This window comes from Vombatus ursinus, unplaced genomic scaffold (genome assembly GCF_900497805.2).
Source record: "Vombatus ursinus unplaced genomic scaffold, bare-nosed wombat genome assembly UNPS02014787.1, whole genome shotgun sequence".
NCBI lineage: Eukaryota > Metazoa > Chordata > Mammalia > Diprotodontia > Vombatidae > Vombatus > Vombatus ursinus.
In genome coordinates, this window is record NW_020954565.1 from 4,346,756 (window position 1) to 4,374,164 (window position 27,409).

The 27,409-nt window shown below is 37.2% G+C and overlaps 1 protein-coding gene across 5 annotated transcripts in view; it reads left to right on the forward strand.

The window, feature by feature from the left end:
- Positions 1-27,409, forward strand: part of CDC14A (cell division cycle 14A) — a 291,416-nt gene that overhangs the window by 182,347 nt on the left and 81,660 nt on the right. For 2 of the 5 annotated variants that reach the window (XM_027868267.1, XM_027868268.1), the window contains exons 11-14: positions 3,000-3,159; positions 9,826-9,941; positions 19,458-19,580; positions 20,467-20,788. In XM_027868267.1, the coding sequence (XP_027724068.1) occupies positions 3,000-3,159; positions 9,826-9,941; positions 19,458-19,580; positions 20,467-20,788 (721 nt within the window). Of the gene's footprint in view, positions 1-2,999; positions 3,160-9,825; positions 9,942-19,457; positions 19,581-20,466; positions 20,948-27,409 lie in introns of those variants that run through there. The other 3 variants (XM_027868271.1, XM_027868269.1, XM_027868272.1) reach the window with 2 other exon arrangements.

The window sequence follows — 27,409 nt, forward strand, 5'->3', positions numbered from 1 at the left end:
TAGAATTTAGAGCTAGAAGGGATCTGAGGGTTTTATTTCTGAGTCCTTTCTTAGATCTTGTTTCCTATGAATTACAGATGAGGAAACTGAGGCCCAGGCAGGTGCAGTGACTTGTCTTGAGACAAACCGGGTTGGAGGTTGAATGAGAGCCATGGGTTTGCAAGAGCAAGTTGGAGAACAGAGTCAAGAACCAAATCAGGTCTGTAGGTACACATTGCAGGAAGCAGCATGACATGCTTGACTGCAAAACATGGAGTCAGGAAGGTCTGGGGATGAATCCGACTTCCTATTAGCTGTGTGACTAGGGGCAAATCATTTAACCTCTTTGATCCTTAACTCAACTGTAAAATGGGGATAATAATATCTCTAGCACCTACCTCACTTGGTTGTTATGAAGCTCAAATGGAATAATGTATGTAAAAGCACTTCACAAACTTTTACACTATTTAAGTGTCTGTCACTGTTGTTAAGTATCATAACAATAGTAAGATAGAAGAGAATAATGAGAGAAGTCACCAGTAGGCAAGGGGACGCAGGTACTATGGCAGAAAATCTTATAAATGGGTTGGAACCAAGTTAATCTCTGAGAAGTGGACAATAATATTCTCTTTGTTTTCTTTAACATATTTATTTGGTTGCTGACCTTTTCTTCCTTTCCTAAAACTCAGAAGTATAACAAAATAACTGACCAAGATTGTGTGAAATCCCTTTTCTCCATCTCCACCAAGGTACTAAGCTCCTGTCTTGCTCCTGCTGAGGTGGTCAGAAGGTGGGAGGAGCAAATCCTTTTATGTTATGAGGACAGAGAGAAGATGTGTACTTGATATTATGACTTAAATAAGCAGGTTTAACTCATGATGTACTGGAAGTGTGTACTGTATCTCTGCAAGTGTTATTTCCTAATTATATTTTTTTCTTTTTAATAAAAATATAGTATTTCAGCTTCATCATGGTTCAAATAGACTTTTGTAAACTAGCCTAGGAAGCAAACAACCATTTATAATTTTTTTTTCCGAATGGACAAGAAAATGTTTTCTGGATTCTAAATCATCAACTTACAAATGAACTTGTACAGTGCCACCCAATTGTTGATTATGCACCACCTGAAATTTTATTAGGCTTCTTTTTGTTCATTGTTTGAATACTCTCAGCCAGCACTATGTTAAGTTTTAATGAAATATCCACAGATTCATATAGTTACATATAAGCGTTGAGACCATAGACGGCTTCTTTTTTTAAATGTTTAAATTAAATTTTATTTTTTTAATTAACAAAATTTCTTTTTCTCTTCTTATTCCTTTGCCCACCATTGAAAAAAACCTAATAACAAATATGCACAGTTGATCAAAACAAATTCTTACATGGGCCACGTCCCCAAAATATGTCTCATTCTATACCTTTTATCTATCACCTCTCCATTAGGAGGTAGGTATACGCATGCTTTATCATCAGTTCTCTGGAATTCTGGCTGGTCCTTGTGTTGATCAGAGTTCTTAAGGCTTTCAAGGTTGTTTGTTTTTATAGTCTCATCTTTCATGCAGGCACCAATCCATGTCATGCAGTTCAGTTCAGCAAATCTTTAATAAGTGCCTACAGTGTACAGGCACAGTGCTGAGCACTAGAGATGTAGTACAAAATGAAATAATTTGTGTTCTCACATGATTAAACATACCACCCACCTCCTGCCAGAGAAATGGACTTGAAATGCAGACAAAGACATGCATTTTTGGATGTGTGGTCAATGTGGGAATTTGTTAGCTGGACTTCCAAATTTGTTATGAAGGTCTTATTTTCATTTTTTTAAGTTGTTCAGTGAGGGAGAACGTGGGAAGGAGAGATAAATACTTAAGAAATAAATAATTTTAAAATTTAAAATAAAATGAAGATGATCTCTAAGGGCCCTTCCCTCCCTAATGATATAGTAGGAGTGTTTTTTATCACCTAATGTTTAAAAATAGCAATACCAGCGATAGAAAATCAGCATATTGTTTCTAGATTTAAAGAGGCTAGCAACTACTTTCTGATAATGCCATAGGAATTGATATTCCTCATGATGAAGCATAGGCCATTAAAAAACAAACCAACCAACCCTAATCTGATTCTTTCTACTAGTTAACCTTCCCCTTGGGAATGTGACCCAGTATTAATCCAAAATTATCACTGGGCTTATTCTTCCAAAGTTCTCTTCATCTTAAGGAACATCTTAAAGACTTTTAGTTTATCTAAGAAATAGCTTATAAAAGAACTTTGAGAACATATTTTCTCCCCTGAAGGAAAAAACAATAATTGAGGTAAAAAGATTTGGTCCTTTATGATTGGTTACTGGGCCTATATAGTTATATGCGTCTTGCACATTTCCATGCACAGTTAATAATTAAATACATTTTTGAGGTGTAATGTCAGTATTCAGTTCTTAACTGTTTATCTGGTACAGTGCTGTCTTTGGTATTTTTAGATGTTCCAGACTGGCACCTGTGAAATATAGTTTAGATTTTTATTTTCTCATTTTAAGAAATAAATGATATTATTGGCTCTTCTGCTCTGGGGACAGTAAAAATCATCTTAAAATCTGTTCATTTGTTATTCTCTCTCCTGGGTCAACAGTTATTCTGAAAGATAGAACTAAACACAGATTAATGAAACATTTGTCAGTGAAAGTTCTGATTAAAACTGAGGTTGCTTTGATCAGTACACAAAATACTCACCTCTTTATGGTCACAACTGCCACAGAAATAATTTAGTGCCATAGGTAACCTGACAATCTCATAATTTGAAAAGTGTCTATATTTTAATGTAGAATATTTAAGAATCATAGTTCATGGCTTTCAGAAAATAAGCAACATTTTCTTAAATACAAAAATTTTAATTATGGTCCATCTAATTTGTTTCCTTTTTGTAAATATTGATTTCCCTTGATAGGATCTTATTTGCTAGCTGATAAATTTCTGAATGTCTATATTTTATTGTAAAAATTGTTTATTTTTCTCTTCTGTGAACAGAAAGCAAGCATCATTGTGGGTTCAAGGAGACATTTATCGTTCCAGACTGAAAAACAGACCATCCAGTGAAGGAAGTATAAACAAGATTCTGTCCAGTTTAGATGAATTGTCAATCGGTGGAAGCTATTCCAAATTACAAACATTGGACAGATACGGAGAGGTAAATCATCTCTAGAATTATTCATATATCTCTTCTCTTTGGTATTTTGTTATTTTACAAATATACTATAACAGGATCTAAGGACCCCATAGCACTGAATTTTAGTGGATGAAGTCTAGTAGTTAAGTTAAATTAATTAACTTAATTAAAGCCAGGAAAGATACTTGGTCCTTTCAAACAGAAATTGTAATAGGAAGTCAAAGAATAAGGGACTGAATCATTTTGTGAATAATAGCCAGGTCATTTACATAGTACTTTAAGGTTTACAAAGTGATTTACATACATGACCTCATTTGGTCCTCACAACAACTCTATGAGGTGAGTGCTATTATTTCCACCATTTTATAGAGGAGGAGACGGAGGCTGAGAAAGGTTAAGTGACTTGCCCATGGTCACATGGCAAGCAGGTGTCTAAGGCAGGATTCAAACAGAGGTCTTCTCTCCTCTAAATCCTGCACTCTATCCCCTGCATCACGTAACTGCCTCTGTGAATATGAATAAAGAAGGAGGATTTGAAAAGGAGGAAGTTAAGAGGCAGAAATATGAATTAAAAAACTCTGTAATTGACAGTGATAGAAATAGAAATTAAAATAGTGAGGAAAAGTTAAAAAGCATAATGTAAACTACAAATGACATTTTTAAAGACCTCACTTCAAGCTGTATTTCCATAGTAAAATCAGTTAGTAGCATTCCTTATAAGTCTGGAAGTGACCTACATGAAGAATGAGATCAATTGTTGATTTATAGAATATTAAATTTTAGATTTCTGATGGCAGATAGTGAAGAGGAATTAAGCCTCTTGATGAGGGCGAAAGAGGAATGTGTAAAAGCTGGCTTGAAGCTTAACCAAAAGAAAAAAAAAAGCCAAAAAAAAAACCCCAAAAAACCCAAAGATCTTGGCAACTAATCCCATTACTTGGACTCAAAGATCATTGTAGATGGTGACTGCAGTCATGAAATTAAAAGACACTTACTCCTTGGAAAGAAAGCTATGGCAAATCTGGACAGTGTACAGTGTTATCTTGCTGACGAAGGTCCATATAATCAAAGCTATGGTTTTTCTAATGGCAATGTATGGCTGTGAGAATTGACTATAAGGAAAGCTGAGCACTACAGAATGGACGTTTTCAAATTGTGGTGCTGGAGAAGACTTTTGAGAGTTCCTTGGACAGCAGGGAGATCAAATCAGTTAATACTTAAATTAATTCAGGCTATTCACTGTCAAATTCAGGCTATTCACTGGTCAAATACTAAAGCTGAAGCTTAAATACTCTGGCCACATAATAAGAAGGGACTCATTGGGAAAGACCCTGATGTTGGGAAAGTTTGAAGGCAGAGGAAAAGAGGATGGCAGAGAATGAGATGTATAGATAGTATCGTGGGAACAATGAGCATGAATTTGAACAGACTTTGAGAGATAGTGGAGGATAGAAGGGCCTGGTGTGCTATGGTCTATGGGGTCACAAAGAATTGGATACAACTCAATGACTGAAGAAGAATGAAAAAATCTTAGAGAGCTCATATTACAACCTTTCATTTTACAGATGAGGAAACTAAGTCCTAGAGAAATTAAGTGACATAAGATCCCACAGCTAGTTAGCGGAAGAGCCAGAACTAGAACCTTAGCCTCCCAATTCAAAGCTTTTTCCATGGCTGCCTCCATATACTCAAAGCAAAGATGAACCGTTTTCTTTAGTGTTTTTATACTAAAGTGATGTAAGCTAAAAGTGGTGAAGGTATTACTGGAATGAGCTTATCTACATAGGAGTTGAAGATTCAAATTTTATTAGATAGAAATTTATTGGAAATCCATACTAGAGATGAACGTAATATGTTGAAAGGATTAACAAAATGGAGTAGCAAATGTATTATAATTATCTTGGGCCAGAAGAATGTTCTCAGAAATGAATTTTCTCAGGAAATGCCACCAGATTTGTGAATAAATGAGATGATCAGTCAATCAACAAGGGCTTGGGAGGGATTGGAAGAAGATGAGTTTTCTTCATAACAAAGAAAGCAAAATTTTAAATGAAAAAAAGTTTCAACCCTGCAGTATGTTTCTAGGATAATCCAATATTGAATAGATCTGAATTTGTTTGAATATTCTGTCCTGAAATAAATTTAAATCTTAGTTATAACTGCGATACTGTGCTTCCTAGCTAGAATTAAATATTGCTTGGTTATATTGTAGGCACATCAATTAAATTCAAACAAAATTATCTTAAATGGGACTTCAATGTCCCAAATATTTAATTGTAAGTAGGTCAACAAACATTTATTAAACCTCCATTCTGTGCTTGACATTGTTGCAAATAAACTTTTGGGAGACAAAGTTCTGGGTATGATTTATCAATTTTATTAACACAGCCAGCAAATCACCAACAGATCAATGTCAGTGGTCTCTCCTGATGACCAAAGACCCCAAGTGAGCATTCTAGGCCATCTTAAATCCAGATGTCTTCTGCTATGCTCTTTCTTCCGACAGTACGTTCTTGGGATTTCCCTTGATGATCGAAAGGCAGTCCTGATTGGTGGACATTTAATGAGGAGGTGGACTAATAATTCTCTATTCCTTTGGATTATTTTATCATTAGGAGGAAAACAGCTGGTAACGTGGCTTGGTCATGGGATTCAAGCCACCTCCAGCAATCTGAGCTAGGAAAACCATCCTAATCATGATCTCTCTGGCTTAATTTGCCATTTGTAGTTCAGGTTACCTGTAACTTATTAGAAAGCAAAGGGTCATCCTTTGGTAGCTGGGACTTAGCTCAAGCTGGTTTTTGTTTATGGGATAAACAAATTGAGGGTCCCTGCCCAGGGAGAAGTCTTTGGGGTCTGGGAATTATTGCATTCTTCAGGTAGAATGGGAGAGGTCTCTTTTGAACTAGGCTAAGATTTTGACAAAAAAGGGAGTGATAAAGAATAATATTAATAATCAAATGATATAGCGTTAAAATTAATTTTCCTCAACACTGTGCTTAGTGCTGTAGATACAAAGAAATGCAAAAATAGACCCTGCCCTCATGGAGCTTGCAATCTAATGGGAGAAACACCATACAAACAACTATGTACAAAGAAGATATGTACAGGATATATTGGAGGTAATCTCAGAAGCAAGTCACTAAGATTAAGAGGGGACCAAGAAAGGCTTTTTATAGAAGATGAGATTTTAGCTGAGACTTGAAGGAAGCCAGGAGATAGAGAATGAGGCAAGAGAAAGGTCCAGGCATGAGGGAAAGCCAGTGAAAATTCACAAAGTTAGGATATAGAATGTCTTGGGGGAAGATCAGGAAGGGGAGACCAGTGTCACTGTATCATGGAATACATGGCAAGAGAGTAAGGTGTAAGAAACCCAGAAAGGTAGGACCCAACTAGGTTATGAAGGGCCTTCTGAACCTGAGGATTTTATGTTGGACCCTTTTGTTATTTTCCTTATTGTGCTTAAAAGCCCTTCACAGGATGGATTAAAACCATATAGTTATGAATAAAGACATCTGAAGGTAAAAATGTTTTTTTTCATTGATTGAGAAAAATATTTAGCATGAAGTGATGTAGAACTTTCTAAATCCCAAGTTGCATTAAATTAGTCTCTGATAACTTGGGAATTACTGGTTTTTACTTTTTTGAGGAATCCAAGTTCACCAAGCTTCTATTTTTAAAAATGGCTTTTATTTTTGTAGATCAATTTATAACTGGACAAGGGATTGGTACAATATTAATAGAATGTAAAGTATCTGAATAATTAATGTGTGCATCTGTTCAAATGACCTCTTTTTCATTGTACCCTTTCCCTCCCTGTCATCTTCTTTTTCTTCCTTCTTTCCTTCTCTGTCTTTCCTCCGCTGTTACTAGGAAAATGTTTTTTTTTCCTTTTACAAGTGACTATTATAATTGTCTAAAAGGAGGAAGGGGTATTGGGAAAGAAATCAAAATCATTATAAGTCAGCACTTACTGCAGGTAAAATTTCAGATGTGGCCATTCAGCAGTGTTTGAGGCTGGAGATCATTTAAGAGAGAATACAGAAATTTGGGATGGCATTATGGTTATGGTTTTGTGGAATAGTACAAATAAGCATATGGGATCTCAGGACCTTTGATAGCTTGAAACATCACTTCATGTGACCAAGTGCTGTTACAGCTTACTAAAGACCTGTTGCTCAATAGTCCCTGGTGTGGGCTTCAGGAGCTCCATCCTATTAGGGGTTATTGAAATGGGTTACATTCGTCAGTTGCTTCTTCTTTCTTCATGGTCCTCTTTCACTTTCTCTCTCTTTCTCTCAAGTGCCATCTTCTGTAAGAGGATTTTTCTCATCTCCATAGTTGTTAGTGCCCCCTCCCTACTCCCCTCCCCTGAATTGACTTTATTTGGAATATCTTTTATACTTAATCTGTTTACCTTTTATTTTGTGACCTAGAGCATATAAGTTCCTTAAGAGCAGTGGGAACAGGACTGTTTTTGTCTTGGTGTTTCTACTGCTGGCATGTTTGATGCTTAATAGCAATTACTGAATGAATGGCTGGGAAGAAGTTTTGCCCCAGTTTTTCCTCTTCTGAGAATACTTATACAACTTTTCTCTTTTTTCTATTGTAAAATTCTTCTTGGCTGTATTCACATAGTGACAGATGTTAAGGATCTTTAAAATGTTATTTATACTTAAAGATTTTTAGATTAATGTCCAGTCATTTAAATTATGTTGAAACCTTGATATAACACTACATAAAACAAATTTTGGCACAAAGCCAATCTCTATCTACGGAAAAGAAGGGGAGTTGAGTTATCAAAATACTGAAAGGCCTACTTTATTTATACAGTGTCCTGAAATTGTTATTGCAAAGACCAAGAGGAGACCACTCTTAGAGGTGGAATTATGGATGGTTTGTAACAGTAAAACAAAAACTGTCCATAAAGCATTTTTTTTCTTGAAAATCTGATTTCCTGTCTTCTTAAAGTTCTCCAGTATTTGTCTTTAAACCATGCTGTAGGTTCCTAACTCTATGTTTTTGACACTCTTCTTAGCAATGTATAATCATAGAGATCAAAGGGGTAGTTGGAGGTTATTTGATTCAGCTCCCTGTTTTCAGACATTAGGTTAATTAACTATTTCATCTGAGAACAGATAGTTACTCTTATTTTTAAAGCGCTCTAGGGATGTTGAGTGCACAAGATTTTATTCCCGAAGATGTATTTACATGTGAAATTCAGTCTACATATAATGTGATGTTTTTGTAAATGCATATATATTTGATTCCTTTTTCAGTAACATTTCCCAGTTCTCTTTCCCCTATTTGTTTCTTCTCCTTTTCCCCCCTTTACACATATTATTCCAAGTAAGGTATTAGTATAATCATGCCCAGTCACCACAGGATAGTAAAGCTGGAAGCGGCCTGAGAGAACATCTGGTTCAATTACCGGTTTTACAAATGAAACTGAGGTCTGCAGAAATGACTTATTTTAGGTCACAAAGAAAATTAATGGCAGAGCTGGGATTAGAACCCAGGTTGCTCCATTCCCAGAACAGTGTTCTTTCCATTAAAAAGTCATATCCATGTGGCATATGACTCACATATCTCTTTCTTTTCTCCTTCTCAGAAATTTTCACATGCCATTTCTTTATGTTTCTATTGTTTTCTCTTCCATTATTTACATTTGATGCCATAGTTTGTTGGCTTCATTTCCATCACAAAGACATGTTTGACTAAGTAATGCTTAGAAGAATTTCTTCTCTAAAGGATCTGGTGAGGAAATTCTTCATCTTCTTTTTAAGAATAATGTTTTCAGGGGCAAGTAGGTGGCATAGTAGATAGACCTCTGATCTAGGAATCAGGAAGACCTGAGTTCAAATCTGGCCTTAAACACTTGTGTGTGACCCTGGGCAAGTCACTTAACCCCTATCACCTCTCCAAAAAAAGCAAAAAAAAAAAAGAAAAGAATGTTTTTAAATGTATAAAAATGCATGGGATTACAAAGAAGCTAATTATATTAGAATACAGTTATCAAAATATAAAACAGCCAGGTTCATGGACCCCAGATTAAGAACTCCTGCCTTGTAGGCCGTCTGTTTATTCATTTTATTCTTAAAAGGGGTCCATATGTTTCACCAAATTGCTAAAAGGACTCACAATGCAAAAAAACCCTGAAGAGTAGGTAGGATCCCATGACATAAAATTTTCCAGAGGAAGTTACCATACTAGATGTATGTTTAATTCTCAAGAATGAAATTTTGTAGATAGGAAGAAGAAGAAGATGGGGAGCTGTCTAAAGAGAAACAATGTGGATACTCAGGGAACTTAGATTTTTAAAAGAAATGTCCAAGTGATGGAATAAAGGGGCAGGTAATTGAGAATGGCATTTAAAACTGAATGTTCACTTGGCATCTCATCTTCATCATGTCCAAAATATATCAAGTAAGTACAAGAAATTCGACTTCAGCCCTGGTCTTCTAAGTCCTGGACACTTTTCTCTGTTTTCTGTTTTCTTTCCACACTACACACAGATGTGTGTTTCTCTGCTTTTGAATTTGATGCTTCCATGTCTTGGTAATAAATATACAGATGACATAGCTGACATTTTTTAGGACTTTACTGTTACATTAGAGGACATTGTAAGAAGCTAAATTACTGTGGATGGTTGTTATACAAATCTTATACTTTTAAAAAATTTTCCAGGAGAGCATCGATGATGATGTGGATTTGGAAATTAAAAACTCCATGACACAGGGAGACAAACTTCGTGCCTTAAAAAATCAGAGACAGCCACGCTCTTCAACAGCTAATGTATTTAGGTAAGTTAATCAGATTGACTCTGCATGTGCTTAATTCAGAATGTTTCCTTTGTTCACACACACACACACACACACACACACACACACGCACACATACATACACACAATTTGATTTTCTCCATGTATCCTTTAAATAACCTAATCCACAACTAATTTTAAAAAAAAATTGTTACAATTTCTTCATTTTTCATTTAAGTTTATTCACCTTTTCGTATTATTTACAATTCATGTTAATTTTAATTTCATATTATTTACAATTAAGACATTTGTATAACTACATTTTACTAAAATGAGGATACAACAGTATTCCCTTCTGTTTGCTACCAAGTTCTCCATTGTTCCTTCCCAGCTTACCTTCTACTTCTGAGTAATATCAAGGACCTGGCTGCAAAGTTTAAACTTGCCTTGGTTTTGAAATTGGCAATTACTTTCAAGCTCCCCCAGTTGGACCTGATTTCTGAACTCTTGACTTTAAGTCTACCATTAATTTAACAGACATTGGGGTGAGGAAAGATGGAGGCAGTTCGTGCAGATAGAAATTTTATAAATCTCTTCAAGGAGTCTCTATTTTTCTGTCCTGAGTGGTGACAACTTCTGCCACCAAGGGAATGATATGAGTGATGGCCATGAAGGAATGGTCACAAAGGTAGGATGAAAATCAAGAGAGAGCAGCAGCATAGAAGATGATGAGGTCACCCAGTGAAAGAGTGTAGTGAGAGTACATTAGAGGGCCCAAGATAGAGCCTTGGGGTATCTCCAAAGGCTTAGGAAGGGAGACTTGAGAAGTGATCAAATAAGATGAGAATGAAGAATGAGCAGTGTCACCCAAACCCAGGGAGTAGAGAGCATCTAGGATGAAAGCATGGTAAGATGTTAGAAGGATGAGGATTGAGAAAAGGCCATTAGGTTTGCAATTAAGAGTTTCAGTTGAGAGATGGAACTGGTAGCCAGATTGCAAAGGGCAGAGAAATGAATGAGAGGAGAGGAAGTGGACATACTCAGTACACAGGTTTTTTTTTTTTCCTAGGAGTTTGGCTGTGAAACAGAGGAGAGATATAGGATGATAATTTGAGTGACTGTTAGATTTAAGGGAGGGTGCTTTTCAGAATAGGGGAGATTTTCACATCCCACTTTGCTCCATATTCTCTGCTCCCTGGGTCTTGGTGACACTGATCTCTCTTGGTTCTTGTCATACCTGTCTCACCACTCTCAAGTCTTGTTTTCTGGCTCATCGTCCATATCACACCTCCTGATTGTAGGTGCTGTCCTGGGTCCTCTTATCTTTTCTCTCTGCACCTCATTAACTCCCATGGGTTTTCTTGTCATCTTTATGGCACCTTTATGACTCCTGAATCATTACTTCTGACCCTAATCTCTTTTGAGCTCCAGTTAAACATCTTCATTTTCCTATTAGCTATATCAGACTAGATGTTCTCTATGCATCATCTCCACTTAAACATGTCCTAAGCAGAACTCATTATATTTTCCTCCAAACACTTATTTTTCTTCCAGACTTCTCAATTCTGGTAACGGGTAATCTCTCCTCTGTTTCACAGCCAAACTCCTAGGAAAAAAAAAACCAAAAACCTGTGTACTGAGTATGTCCACTTCCTCTCCTCTCGTTCATTTCTCTGCCCTTTGCAATCTGGCTACCAGTTCCATCTCTCAACTGAAACTCTTAATTGCAAACCTAATGGCCTTTTCTCAGTCCTCATCCTTCTAACATCTTACCATGTTCTCATCCTAGATGCTCTCTACTCCCTGAATTTGGGTGACACTCCTCATTCTTCATTCTCATCTTATTTGATCACTTCTCAAGTCTCCCTTCCTAAGCCTTTGGAGATACCCCAAGGCTATCTTGGGCCCTCTAACGTACTCTCACTACACTTCTTCCAGTTACCCAGATTCACAACCTCAGCATTATCCAAGACTTTTCACTCTTCTTTACCCCACGTTTTTGCCATCTTGTCACTGCTACCTCCACATCTCTTATATTATCCCCCCTCCTCTCTACTCACAAGGTCCTTGCTCTGCTCCTGGCCCTCATCATGTGTCACCTAGACTATTAAAGTTACCTCCTAATTGTTCTCCCCTTTCCACATCTTTCACATGGCTGCCAAAGTGATTTTCCTCAAGTACAGGTGTAACCATGACACTCACTTACTCATTAAGCACTAATGGCGTCTTATAGCCTCTAGCATCAAATATAAGTTCCTCCATTTATCTTTAAAAATCCCTCACAACCTGACCCCAGACTACTTTTCCAACTTTATTTTAATAGTACTCCCCATCCTGCACCCTCCTGTCCATCCCAACATGCCTTCTTGCTATTCTTTGCATACCATATTACATCTACCAACTCTACGCCTTTGAACTTACTATTCTCCATTTTCCAGAATGTATACTCCTATCTCACCTGAGCCCTTTAGACTCTGTTTCCTTCAAAACTCTGTTCAAGCACCGCTTTCAACATGAAACCTTTCTTGATCCCTTCAAATGCTAGCTCCCCCTCTACTAGATGACTACATATATAATATATAGGAACATATATTGGATGCATTTATATATATACATATATACATACATATATATGTGTGTACATGTGTGTGTGTGTTGTGTGTGTATGTAATGTATACTTATTTGTGAACATGCTGTTTCTCTTGATTGAAGGTAAGTTCTGTGAAGGTAAAGACTGTTCAATTTTGTCTTTGGATCTGCAGTACACATCTCACAGGACCTTATGCATAGTAGGCACTTATTAAATGCTTATTGATTGATTGGTGGGCATTTTCTGTTGACTGCCAAATGAATTACATCTCTGTTATAGGAGCTGAAAAATTCCTTCACCAAATGTCATCGTGGTAATGGAACCACACTAAAAAGTTGGCTTTCTAAGGGTCCCCTAGTAAAAAGGAATCAAACTAAACTTGACTTTTGGTTATATCAGAACTGTGATTTGTGAGATAGTCTTTGCTGCTAGTTTGAGACATAAAGGAAGGGTAATGGCAGTTTCTTGAAGTAGAATGGTAGACTGTACTTAGCAACTCAGTAATTGATTTCTATATTCAAGCTACCACCACGATTGATAGCCAGAATAAAAGAAGCCTAAAGTTAATTTTCTAATCATAAATTCATTTTTTTAATTTACTTCTTTTTACTAACCATACCTTTTTCATGTGCTGCCGTTATACCTGACTTAAATTGGAACATATCTATCCATATATTTTATATATGTTGTATGTATGTAAACACATAGTTATTTATGTATTTAAGCTGTGAACATTATTGGAAAATAAGCTAAAGCAAAAAAACCAAAACCAATTTCACTGCTTTTTAAAAAGCCCAAGACATATGGTTTGTTTCCTTGTATTCCTTTTCTCTTCCTATTTTAGTTTTCTAGTACTCAAAAATTGGCCTTGTTTTCTTGAGAATCTATTTTCTTTCCACCTTTAGCATAAAATGAGTTTTTTTTTTGGTTCTACGAAGACTGTAATACATCTCTCTTTATGATGTTGAGTCTATCTTTATTTTTTTAATTTAAATTTTCTTTTTTATTGTCAATTTAACAAATTGACAGTATAACAATAACACATAACATTGCATTATACAAAGAATATATACAAAATGTATATTGAATGGTGGACTTACTATGTACAATTTGTCCTTTTAAAAATGTATATTAAATTTAAAACAGTACTAAACTATCCTACTTATCTGTGTTCCTACTGAATGAACTCCCTTCTGCTGTTTTCTGTGTATTTTGAAATGTTTCATTGACATTCTTTTCTTCTTCTTTTTTTTTAGAATCACTATCACTAGCTATCAAGTTCTCTCTCCAACACACCCCCCCCCCAAATTAAGGTCTCTTATAACAAATAAATATAGACAAGCAAAACAAAATTTCACATTGGTTGTGCTTGAAATGTATGTTTCATTCTGTAGCTTAGTTTATTTTCTCTTGGCTAAGAGATGGGAAGCATTCTTCTGAAATGTTTTATCAATTCTCTAAAGTCGTGAGTGACCATTTCATTGATCAAAATTCTTAAATCTTTTACAGTTGTTATACTTTACATGATTGGAATTATATAAATAATTCTCCTAGTTCTACCTCACTTCAGTCTACATCATTTCTTACATATTGGGGCGGCTGGTGGAGTAGGGGATAGAATGCTGGGCCTGGAGTTAGAAATATCTGAATTTAAATCCAGCCTCAGACACTTGCTAGCTTTGTGACCCTGGGCAAGTCACTTAACCTTTGTTTGCGTCAGTTTCCATATCTGTAAAATAAAGATATAATAGCACCTATCTCACAGGGTTATTATGAGGATCAAATGAAATATTTTTTTTAAAGTGCTTAGCACAAAGTGGGGAAACTGTGGCTTTGAGGCCCCTTTGACTGAATCCAAACTTCACAGAACAAATCCCCTTAAAGTTTGGATTTAGTCAAAAGGCCACACTTGAGGACCTAGAAGATCAAATGTGGCCTTTAGGCCACAGGTTCCTGACTCCTGGCTTAGCACAATACCTGGCATATAGTAGGCACAATATAAATGCTTCTTCCTTCCCCAAGTCTTCCATATTTCTTTGAATCTATCACTTTTGTAATTTCTTATGGCATGATAATGTTCCATTACACACACACACACACACACACACACGTACACACACACATTTATGGGCATCCACTAGTTCTTTATGACAGCATACCTGTTTCTGTCAATATTTTTGTACATATGAGTCGTTTCTCCTCTGACTTCTGTGCCTAGTAGTGATACCTCTTGGTCAAAGGGTTTTGTGCATTTGAGGATAAAGTACCAAATTATGACCCAAAATGGTTGAATTCAAAACTTCTCCTATGGCATTAGTAACTTGCTGATGTATCATATGATTTTTCATATAGACATTTCTTCTTTTGAGAACTGCCCATTCATATTCTTTGACCTTGTTTTTAATCTTTTGGACAATATCTGCTGTTCTTATAGATTGTTATAAGTTTTATAGGGATGGGCTAGAAACTGGGCATAGGGAACTCCTAGAGAAGGTAACTTCCTCTACCACACATGTCAGCACTTCTTTGCAACTCAGGTCTTACAGAGAGGAGCACTGCGAAGCTTAGGTGATGTGTCCAGGGGCATGCAGCCAGGATGGAGCAGAGGTGGATCATCTTTATCTCCATTGCTCCATGCTCCCTCTGTCCTAGCTTGGATATCTGACCTGTATCAGAGAAATTTGCTTCAAAGGTCTCTTTGGCATTGATTTTATTTGTGAAAAAGCTTATCAGTTTTGTGTAATCACCATTGTCTGTTTTACCTACTCTGTCCATCATGTAGTCATGAAATCAGCATCTATTCATGATTGTGAATAGATTTTCCTTTCCCTTCCTGCAGCTGCTAATGTCCTCCCTCCCTAAGCTATCTTGTATACCTTATTGTATATTTGGGCAGGTTCATGTTGTGTCCCAGCCTTAGAATGCAAATGCCTTGAAGGCAGAGACTGTTTCTCTTTTATTTTCGTACACCTAGCACTTAGCACAGTACTTGGCACATAGTAGATAATTAATAAATGTTTGTTGGTTAATCAACTGATGATCCCATTTGGAGTTTGTTTATATACCAGCCTCTGCATGAGTGCATACGTGTGTGTGTGTTTTCAACCTACCTTTGCGTAGTTTAGATGAGTGAGGTTCATGAGGTGCCCACTGCCCTCCACCTCCATGTTTGTATTCTCCTCTTATGGCACACCCCAGTTATGAAAAACAGGAAGTTCCTCTCCTTTCCTCATTTCTTCCCTAGTGTATTTTTTCTTCCCCTTCCTCTCTTAAAACAAGTAAATCAAGACAAAAGCAACGGCAAGTCTCAGTTTTTGTCTTTAATAGTTTTATGACTCTTGAAGACTCTTCTGAAGAGACCTTTGTCTCTTCTCCCTCTATTAGAATTTAAGCATTCCATCATGATTAAGATCTCTGCATTTGCTGTAATGTTTTTACCTGTCAGCTAGGCAATGTAGTGGCTACAGTGCTGGGCCTGGAGTCAGGAATACTTGCGTTCAAATGTGGCTCCAGACACTAACTAGCTGTGTGACCCTGGGCAAGTCACTTAACCCTGTTTGCCTCAGTCCTCACCTGTAAAATGAGCTGTAGAAGGAAATGGCAAACCTCTCCAGTATCTTTGCCAAGAAAATCCCAAATGGGATCATGAAGAGTTGGATGAGACCAAAATGACTGAACAACAGCAATTAGCTGTCAAGATTTCACTTGATCCAGTGTCTGCATTTCTACATTCTACCCAGCTTCTGATACTATCATCAGGAGTATCTGAAAGTTCTCTATTCTATTCAGGATTCATTTTATTTCTCTGTAAGGTAATACTTCCATTTTCCAGGACAATTATTCTAGGATTTAAACCCTTTTTATTTTGCCTTTTGGGATATTGTCTTCCAATATTTTCCTGCTTACAATATTTTTAGGATAGTCTTGTATGATCTTGACTTTGATTCTTTGATATTTGAGTCCTTTCTAGCCCTTTACGGAAGCTCTGGATTCAAGGTATATCTTTCTGGAGGTTTGTGGCACTGTGCCAGAGCCAGATTCTACCCCCTCTCTTCCTCTTGGATGGATATTGTTGACCCTTCTGTGTAGTCTGAATACTGCTGCCACTGCTGCTGCCTTGCCACAGTGCTAGTTGAGGTGGCTGGTTCCTGGTCCTCTTCCTTACACCCTCCTCCACAACCATGGCCAGTGTCAGAGAGCTGTGTCCAGTATTGGAACCAGGACCTTCTTCACTCTACCTGAATCCTTGTCTTTTACCCTTGCTACCTGAGGTCGTAATACAGCTGCTGGCCTTGGTCTCTCTCTTTTGTACTTTTTCTCGTGCAGTGACCCATCACTGGTTGGTTTTGTTCCCTGGTGTGGCCCTGATAGGCCTCAACAATATATCAAATATTGGAGAACGTGCTTGCTCTCCTGGAGATCTATCTCCAATCTATCTGGAGATCCCCAGGGCAGCTTTGCTCCAATTCTGTTTCTTTGGACAGTTACCTAACAGAGTGTGGCTTTGTCCCTTGCTATAACTTCAAAAGGCCAGGGCTGGGTAGGCATTGTTTGTTGGAAACTGAACTGGCTTCAGGTCCTCCAGTGCCCACAGATCGTCTTCCTGTGTAATCCTGGTCTGGATGGAGAAGATGCCTAGTATTTTCCTTTGGTTTTATTTATTGATCATTGCTTCATCTGGTACTGTTTTTTAATCTTTGCAGGAGAGTTTTTGAGGGGAGCTGCACTTGGTTTAAACTTTTCACTTCACCATCTTTATTGGAAATCTTCTTTGCTTACTTTTGGATAAAAAGTTATAGAAGATTCTTTGAATTAAGATGATAGCAGTATTCTATTTGTGGAGTCAAGAAGTAGCCAGTTTAAAAGAACATTAGCAAAATAGAAGAGAAATAAGCATTAAAAAAGTAAGCTTCTTATGTAAAAAGTAAGTTTTAAAAAATTCTCCCTGCCAGTTTTATATTTTCACTAGTGTGACTTCATGAGGATAACATGTAATTGTGCGATCATATATTTTCCTGAGGAAGTAAAATAATGCTCCCTTACTCTTTAGTAATATGTAAACATCTGCTTTTGATTTCAGTCAATTGGAGGAAATGAGACAACATTCCAGATCAATATCACAGCCTCACAGGTACTGATAAAGTCAGGTTTCTGGACAGCCTATAACTATAATCCTTTGGAACATTTCCTAACTTGGACATACTTAAAAACTAAAATAGCGCATGGACTTGGAGTTTTCTAATTTGTGTCCTGTCCATTTTGAAGTGCTATCTGATGTCCTCATAGTATCATGGATCTGGCTCTATGGACAGAAAAGAGCTTAAAGACCACCAGTCCAGCCTTCTCATTTTATAGATGAGGAAGTTGAAGCCCAGGGAAGTTAGGTGATTTGCCTGATGTCACATAGGTAATTGACATCAGTGAACCCAGGGCCTATGACTCCAAAACTTGGACTTTTTTCCACTCTACCATATCGTCATTCCTAACTCATTTTTATTTCCAATCTCCATTTATTTCATTGTGGTTATATATTTAGAGAATGATTTGTCCATATAGTGTTACTGCATATATTTAGACATGAAGAAGATACCTAGGATCATAGAATTTTAGAACCTTGAGGACAATCTTATCTGTTTACAGATGACTTTTCCAAAGTCACTGCTTTTTAGTCACTAAGTTGGAGGATTCTATTTCTATGTATCTAGATTTTCTTCAGTCAAATATTTTCCCTTGATTGGTTTCTTTTTCTTTTTGGAGTGTATCTGTTGCTCTGAAATGGAAAACAATGAATAGTTGCTTTCTGCTTATGAACTTTCCCCCCACCCCTTTGATATTTTCTCATCCCTCCCATTTTAAGGAGGAAATGATTAGTCTTTTCCTATTCGTAATTTTCTCCCTAGTTGTCAGCAGTATCAGGAATCCAACTGAAAGGTTAGTGATAGCTAAAGAAGGGATTAAAATAATTACATTGGGGAAAGTGCATGAGCATATACTAAGTGCCTACTATGTGCCAGTGATTGTGCTAAATGTTTTACAAATATTAACTCATTTGATCCTCACTACAAGCTTAGGAGAGAGGTGCTATTATTATCCCCATTTTACAGTTGAGGAAATTGAGGCATAGAGAAATTAAGTTACTTGGCCAGGTCACATATAGCCAGTAAGTGTCTGAGGCCGTGTTTGAGCTTAGGTCTTTGTAACTCAAGGCCTAATGCTCTATCCACTGTATTCACCAGGTGCCTAGGTGTTTTTTTTTTCTTCTTTTTCAGTAGTTCTTATCAAACACTTAGAAATTTTGTTCTAGAGAATGCTAAGTGGTTGCTGAAAGGTAATCTCCCTTCAATCTCTGGAAGCTTGAGAACATTTCCTTTGTATAACTTTTCCCATCCTTGTTTTGGTGGCAAAATACTTTCTAAAGGAGGTGGGAGACAATGGAATTATACAGTTAAATGAAGTCCCTGTTTCATAGAATATCTTAAGAGAAAGGAGAGACAAATGTAGATTTTTGTTCAGGATTCAACACATTTGGTAGCAACCTCATTAAGAGGCAAACTGTATTTAAAAATTTAGAGTAAAGAACAGTGAATTTAGAAGACAAGACCAGTTCCAGTTACAACGTGTGAACTTGGTCGATTAATTTAACTTAGCTCTCTGAACTTTTTTCACTTGTAAAATGGAGATAAATGTTTGTACTGGGCCTTCGAGGGTCGTTAATTGTAGGGAAAATCCTTTGTAAACTCACACATGCGAAGCCATTATAATTATTAGGCCCCTCATAGTCACCTTTCAGTCCAGTGTTCTTTGTCTTCTTAGACATCAGTAAAGGCTTATCAGAATGTGTTTGGTGTGTATGATTTTTATTAGCTTTATCTGGTTGGGATTTTTTTCTTATCTGTGTTTTAAAAGTCATTGGATATTTCTGAAGTGTCTGAAGTGTAATGTGATGCTTTTCCCACCTCTCCCCAAAGAGTGTGCTCTTCCACACAAGGCTGCAGTTCTCCTTTGAAGCCCTCCAAGGTGATATTGTCACCTTCAGCCTCTGCCAAGAGAATAAACAGAAGTTCATGCTCCTCAGGCTCCAGCGCAAGGAGGTATGTTTTCTCTCTCCTTTTTCCTCGAGCTACTATCACTTTCCTGGAGTGTCAGGGTGAGAAATTGTTTCAGTCCTAGTCAGTGTTGTGAAAATGATTGTGACTACAGCAGCCAGCATAAGGAGCTGTAACCTCTGGGAAGGGGAGGACAAATGCGAGGTGGTGGGTAGGGCCAGTCTCTATTTTGGTTAGACTGTATTAGTGAGACCCATAAGGGTGGGAACAGTTTATGGGGGCACTAGGATTAAAGAGTTATTTGGAAAGTTTTGTTCTGTCTCGCTGTCAGCATTAAATTGGGTATAAGACTAAGGGCAGAACTTTGTGTAGAGGCCTACATTGTGATTTTCCCCTTTACAGTGATCCAGGAAATAATCTTCAAACTTTGGCAGCCCTTGTGAATTTGTGATCTGTGAATATGAAATAGTATTTTCATTTCTTATTTTATAATGCACATGATATGTGTGGTTGGAACCTAAATTTGTCAGTGACTGTTGACATAGGCTTCAGTTTGAATGTACATTGAGTTAAATGTTACATGCTAAAATCTGTTGTTTCTTCTAAGAAAGCCACTTTCATTTGATTCATGCCCTGAAATATAAAGGACCCCAGATGTTTTATTTCGAGATCCCAATTCAAAACATTTAGACTAGCTTCTTGTGCCTTGAATAATTTTTTTTTGGCAGCAGAAGTTTGAGTCCATGTATAAGCAATATATAATATCATCAAGAAAGAGAAAGGAGTTGCTCGATCATCATGTACATTGATCAGAAATTGTCCTCATCGTTTTCCCTTAGTGTCTTAAATAGATGTCTTAAAATCATGAATTCTTTACATGGATCTGCATTGTGTATGTTTTTCCCTTCCCCCCACATGTGTTTCTGTTCAGCTTTTCCATAAATACTCGCCTAGCCAGTTCTCTAGGGAACCTGCATGCTGCAACAGATGATTCAGAGTGCAAAAAGACCACACCGCCCACTAGGACAGGTTACACAGTCAACCATTTCTCCAACCACTTGAATGGCAGCTCTCAGGCACCTGCCAGAAATTACCCTGAACTCAACAACAACCAGTACAGCCGGAGCACCAGCGCTGGCACCACCCTGAACAACCACACCAGCCTGCACAGCGCCAAGGCCGATGAGTATGTCTTCCGACCTTACACCGGCCTCTCTGCTTCTTCATCAAGGTTCCTGAGCCGTTCCATCCCTGTAAGTTCGCAGACACCATCTCTTGGTCAGAACCCCGAAAGAAACTTCTATACCTTGCCTTCCCAGCCAAAGCTACCACCAAAGAAATTTAATAGTGTCAAAGAAGCTTTCTGATCCCTTCCCCCTTTTTTGAAACTGTCTTAACACATAAATTCTGCTTGCTCCTCTTCTTTTAGTAAATGCCAAATTTCAACTGAGTTTTTCTTCATTTTTTCGTTCTTTTTTAGCTGTCGCTCTTAGATGAGAAGCAACCTTAGTCTTTAATTTTTTTCAAAAGCAAAATTTCTCATTTAAGTTACTTTCAGGTTCAGTTTTTTAAAAAAAATCATTTAGATTATATGGTGCCAATCTTAAGAGTTTGTTTGATTTGTCACATTAAGTTATAGTGATAAGAGCTATATCTTTCATGATATAAATGAATGCATAAAATGACTGTTTTTATTTAAAATATAGTGAATGAATAGTATTTTTACATTCTGTTTTCAAAGCCTTTTATAATAGCTGAAATTCATCAAATTACATGCAAACTAGAGTCATAGACATTTAATGCTTACACATATCCTCGAGATCATCTCCTTACCTTCTGATTTTATGCCTGAGGAAACTGAGCCATAAGTGAGGCTAAATGACTTGCTTTTGGTCACACAACTAAATAACCCCATAGCCAGGATAAAGAAGCATTCTATAGAGAGCAATGCACCAGGAGAGTCTGCCAGTAAGTAGAGGGTTTACCCCATTGTGTCATGGAAAGAGGATTGATCTAGATTAAGTAAGTTCTTAGTCAGCTCTTCACTTGAACTTGTTCCTGGAACAAGCCTCTTAACCAGTCTTTGTTCTATTGGTTCCATTTGTATTACATTGATTTGTGGGCACAAATGAAATAACAAATGTGAGCAGGACTTTGAGTTTTTCAGCTCCTAAGTGAGCTACAAGTCTAAGGCATCAATGAATAGGTAAACCTGGTGAGTAGTATCTGAAAAGGTCATTATCCACATTTTCCATTTTGGTATAAAACAAAAATACTAACAAATACAGTTTATCCCATATCTAGTTATGTAGAAATATCCTATTTTCAAGAAAAGCTGTCCCTCCTATGTTTCTCCAGAGACCCTGAAGTAGGTTTTTATAGGGTTAATGTGAAAGTGATGGAAAAAAAGGAAGTGGGCAGTTTACACACAGAACTTTCTAACAGTTAGGGATATCCAGCATGGCATGGGTTCCCTTGCAGAGTAGTGATCTTGCCATCCTAGAAGAAGAAAAGCAGGCTCTTTGGGGTTGTTCTTTCCCTGCCTTCTGTCTCTGCCTTCAGAAGACTTGTACGTAAGAAGGATTTCCATAAGTATTTCCACTAATTAGAGATACTTTTGCCTTAACAAGTTCTTCCTTTAAAATTCAAATAACCCCAGAAGGATCAGTCCATAATCTCATAAGTTATTTTAGCCAAATCCTCTGAATCAAATTGCAGTTTTGATTAGGGGATTAGATGAAATGAGTAGATGTGACAAATTAGACAAGATATGTTGAAGATATGTTTATAGAGTGCTGCTCACACTCTATAAAACACATGTGAATCAATACTCTGCAGACCTATGTAACTGGGGTTTTTAATGTAAGTAATAATGTGTTTGAATTTTTATAAGGATGTTCACAAATTGTGTATTTCACAACAGGGTTCCTAAGTAAATATTTTTATAATTTAGTGCTTTTATTTAACAAATACTTTTAATTTAAGCCAATAATTGTTATGCTTCACAATAGAATTATAAACAAAACTATGATTCATTGACTTGTTAATTGTTCTTAACTCCTACAGACTTTAATATGCCCATTTTGGGATTAGGAGTCATACATAAATAAATATAGATCTATCCCAAGGAGATTAAAAAGAGCAGAAAGGGGTGTCTGAGTCACATTTGAAGTATGTCAGATATAAATGCCAGGGGAATTGGTTATTTGAGCTGAAATATTAGGCTAATAGCTTCAGTCTTCCTCCCTGCTACTGGAGACCTGAAAAATTTTAGATGTCATCTTTTACCTGATGTTGCTTTTTTTCCTCTGATGATTTTTATGTAACATTTTTGTCTTACTCTGTAATTCTTTATTTCTTTTCATCTCCTTCCACTCATCCATCCTCTGGTTGGGCTGGAATAGTTTTCTAATAACTGTATTCAAAATAATAGCCTGTATAGGCAACTACTTATACACTCCTCCCTCCCCCAGTTTACCATCTCATTTTAAAGGAAATCGTTTATGTATAGAATTGTCCAGCATGACACAATTTTATTCCCTCCTTTTCTTCCTGCCTCCATTAAATAAGGAGAAACAAGAACAAGTCTTGTCCTTTTTTTTTCTTAAAAAAAAAATATATCTTGGAAAGCCTCCTGCCAGCAGCAGCTGGACACTTTGACCCCGGTGGATTGATGACAGAAAGCCTGGATTGGTATGGAAACTCTCATTTATGTGGAACAAATTAAGATGTGAAAGACATTTATGCTGGATGCCAAGTTTAGTTTCTTTATTGTCTCAAGTAAAATAGTCCATCTTTCATTTTTTTTTCTAATGATACTAGCCATAATGATATCTGAATTTGAAGATGAGAATCATGGGTGGTTATCTTGTATTAAGTCCTCTTGGGAATAATGCTGCTTAGCATAGTGCCTGGAACATATATAGTAGGTACTTAAAAATGCTTTTTGAACTATCAGTTGATTGATTTCAAGAGAACTGCTGGTGGGGGTAGCATTTAGAGGGACTCTTTTACTTTACAAGCTATGATTAACATTTTTCTTTGAGAAGCTTCACTTGTTCTTCAGCTTTATGTAATAGCTCAGCCCAGAAAAACAGTACATGTAAAACACACTTTACTTATTTTGTGATTAAAGGTTTTTAGCACACATGATAAGAAGCAACAATGAAGAACTCTTATAGTTTTGATAAAAACAAAGCAGTTGTCAAACTTTGTTTCCACCTCTTTTGGGAAACTTGACCCTTTTTTTTGCTCTTTTCTAGGAGCAGGATGGGGTCTGTCTTGTAGTGGTGGTCTCATTCTGAATAACTTCATTTTCGTAAATTTATTGATTTTTCTAATTGGAGGACTTTTCCAGTCAAGGGAATAAGTGGGCAAAATTTTCAGAGAGGGGAAAAAATATTTATTTATTTATTTATTTTTTGTTTTTGTTTTTGTTTTTTTAGGCAATTGGGGTTAAGTGACTTGCCTAGGGTCACACAGCTAGTAAGTATCAAGTGTTTGATCTGAGGCTGGATTTGAACTCAGGTCCTCCTGACTTCAGGGCTGGTGCTCTATCCACTGTGCTGCCTAGCTGCCCCGAGAAAAAATATTTATTAAAAAAAATCAGAGTTCTAGAGTTCTGTTATATGTCAACATTTTCAAGATTTTTAATTTTTTTATACTGTTCTTAAATTCAACTTGTGTTGAGTTTTTTTAATTGCTTTAGGTGATAAAGGAGTTTAATACATAGTTTCCAAAGGCCAAGAAACTACTTTTTTTTTTAAGTACCATTGTTTTCCCCACAAGTGCTAGTAGGAATTATAAATATAACTTTAAATTTTTTTTGTTGGCTACTTTCTTGGCACCTGACTTACTTACAGTTTTATTAATGAGCTCCAGTGAGACTGTCCTTCAGAAAGAGAAAAATCAGAGAAATACAATGAAATAAATCCAAACTGTAACAATTGTGATCAATAGGGATTGTAGCTGTGATATTTATATTAATAATTAATGATAATGATAACTGGACATTTGTATAACACGTAAAGGTTTGCCAGGTGCAGTGCATCCTTTATTTCATTTGATTCTCACAAACAACCCTAAGAAATGAGAATCCTGAGGAAGTATCCTGAAGCTGGATTTGAACCCATACTCTCCTGACACCAGATCCAGCACTCTATCCATTATACCAAGCTGTTTTTATGCCATATTTATGTAGCACTATTCATCTGAGGATAACAAGAGTTATAACAGACAAGTGCAAACAAGTGTTTTTTATAGACTTTTGGGGTTTACAAATGTCATCATCCTCATTTTCTAGTGGTAGAATCTATACTACAGAGAATGGAGGTACCAGAATGGAATAGTGGATAGAACACTGAACTTGGAGTCAAGAAGGTATCATTTCAAATGTTGCCTCAGGTACTTATTAGATGTGTGGCCCAGGGCAAGTCCCTTGCCCTCTCAATGCCTGTTTCCTCATCTGTAAAATGAGGAGATTGGACTTGATTTCTTCTAAGGTCCTTTCTGGCCTTAAATCTATGATTCCATGATTCCATGATGTAAACCTAGTGGTCCATGTCATTGATATGAGGATTCATGGCCCATCCAATTTCAGTTCACTCATCCCAGCTACAGGCCTGGGGACCAGGGAGCTCCTTTGATTTGTTCAGGGCACTGGGATTCATTACTGCCTCAGATATTTCATAGCTGTAGGATCTTGGGCAAGTGACTTAGTCCATCAGCCTCAGTTTTCTCATCTATAAAATGTGAATTACAAAGGGGCAGCTAGGTGGTGCAGTGGATAGAGCACCAGCCCTGAAGTCAGGGAGGACCTGGGTTCAAATCTGGCCTCAGACCAAACACTTGACACTTACTAGCTGTGTGACTCTGGGCAAGTCACTTAACCCCAATTACCTTAAAAAATTTGAATTACAATAACTGTAGTAGCCACTTCACAGGGTTGTGGTGAGAGAATGGCTGCAAAGCATTTTTATAAACTGTCAAGGGCTAGATAAATGCTAGATAAATAAAGAATTCTCACCTAGCTGACTATTAAGTAGCAATACCCGTGAAGTGCCATTATTTAGTCTTAGATGTTAATCCATATACCCTTCAGAGGATTACTTTCTCAATGAGATTTGAATATAATATCAGTATTTCAGTCAATGTTTCTCAGATTTCTTCTTTCATCTCCATCCTAATTTCCATGATCTGAAACCACTGGAAATGAGATTGAGTTCTGATTTTGTAATTGACTAGTTGTGTATTCCTGGGTAAATCTCTGAACCTTTGGACTTCAGTTCTCTTATGTATAAAATGAGGTAGTTAGACTAGATGTTGAATGAGGTTCTTTTTGTTTTTTGTTTTTGGGTGAGACAATTGGGGTTAAGTGACTTGCTCAGAGTCACACAACTAGTGAGTGTTATGTGTCTGAGGCTGGATTTGAACTCAGGTCCTCCTGACTCCAGGGCTGGTGCTCTATCCACTGAACCACCTAGCTGCTCCAGTGAGGTCCTTTTTGATTAAGACATTCTGTGATTCTGTGAATTACCTTCTAGCCTAACCAGTCTCTTTCTTCTGTTGTCTTCTGTGTCCCCCCCCCATTTTAATTCATTCAGCAAAACATTTCCAGATTCACCATCAAATATTCAGCTTTATTCTCTCCCATTCTCTAATGTATGGATCCTACATTCCGGTTATTCTTTATCCTAGGTTTCCCTACCCACCTGCCACATGCCTACTCATTTCTTCCTCTGTGTTTTTTTTCTCACGCTCTCTCCTGTCCCTAAAATCTCCTCAGTCAGTCACATTTACTTAATGCCTTCTATGTGGCAGGCAGTTTGCTAAGTTCTGGGGATTCACAGGACAAAAGACAGTCTTTGCTTTCAATGAGTTCATAATTAATGGAGGAGACAACATGCAGACAACTGTGTACAAACAAGATGTATACAGACTAAATTGGAAACAATTAACAGAGGGAAGGCAAGAGCATTAAGGGGCTGTGCATAGAAGGTGGAATTTTAGCTGGAACTTAAAGGAAGCCAGGGAAGCCAGAAAAGCCAGAGGCAGGGATGAGGAGGGGAGAGCATTCAAGGCTTGGAGGAACAGCTGGTGAAAATGCTTTGGAGTCAGGAGATGGAGCATCTTGTTCCACGAACAGTCAGGAGGTCATTGTTACTGGATCCTAGAGTACTTGGGCAGGGGTGGATGCAGATAAGTGATGTGGGTGTTGAGGTAGGAGAAGACTAGAAAGGAGGCAGATCAGGTTATGAAGGACTTTGAATGCCAAAAGCAGGAATTGATATTTGATCCCAGAGGTGACAGAGAGTAGTTTATCTTCACTTCTTTGCCCCAGCATACCCATACTTTAATGCCCATTCCACAATAACATCTCCGTTTTCAAAGTCCTTTTGCACTTATTATTGGTATTTTACAACTAGCTCATTATTATGTGCTGTTCTAGTTTTAAATTTTCTAGTTCACAATTTAGTACTTTATCAGTATGTATTATCAGTCAATCAACAAGTGTTTATTAATTGCTTACTTTGTACCAGGCACTATGATAAATTCTGGTCATTAAAAAAAAAAGACAAAATATGATTCCTGCCCTCAAGCAGCTCATGTTCTAATGGGGAAACCAGCATGCAAATAATTAGGGACGTGTAAGGAATACTGAAAATAAAAGGGAAGACAGTAGTAGTGGGGGAAGCCATAAAAGGCCTTCTGCTGAAGGTGGGATTTGAGCTGAGTCTTGAAGGAAGCAAGGGAAATACCACGGTAGAGGTGAGGGAGGAAGAACATCCTAGGGATTGGGGGAGGGGTGCCCCCAGTGCAAAGGCAGAGAATCAGGAGATGACGTGTCACCTGTGAAGAGCATCAAGCAGACCAGC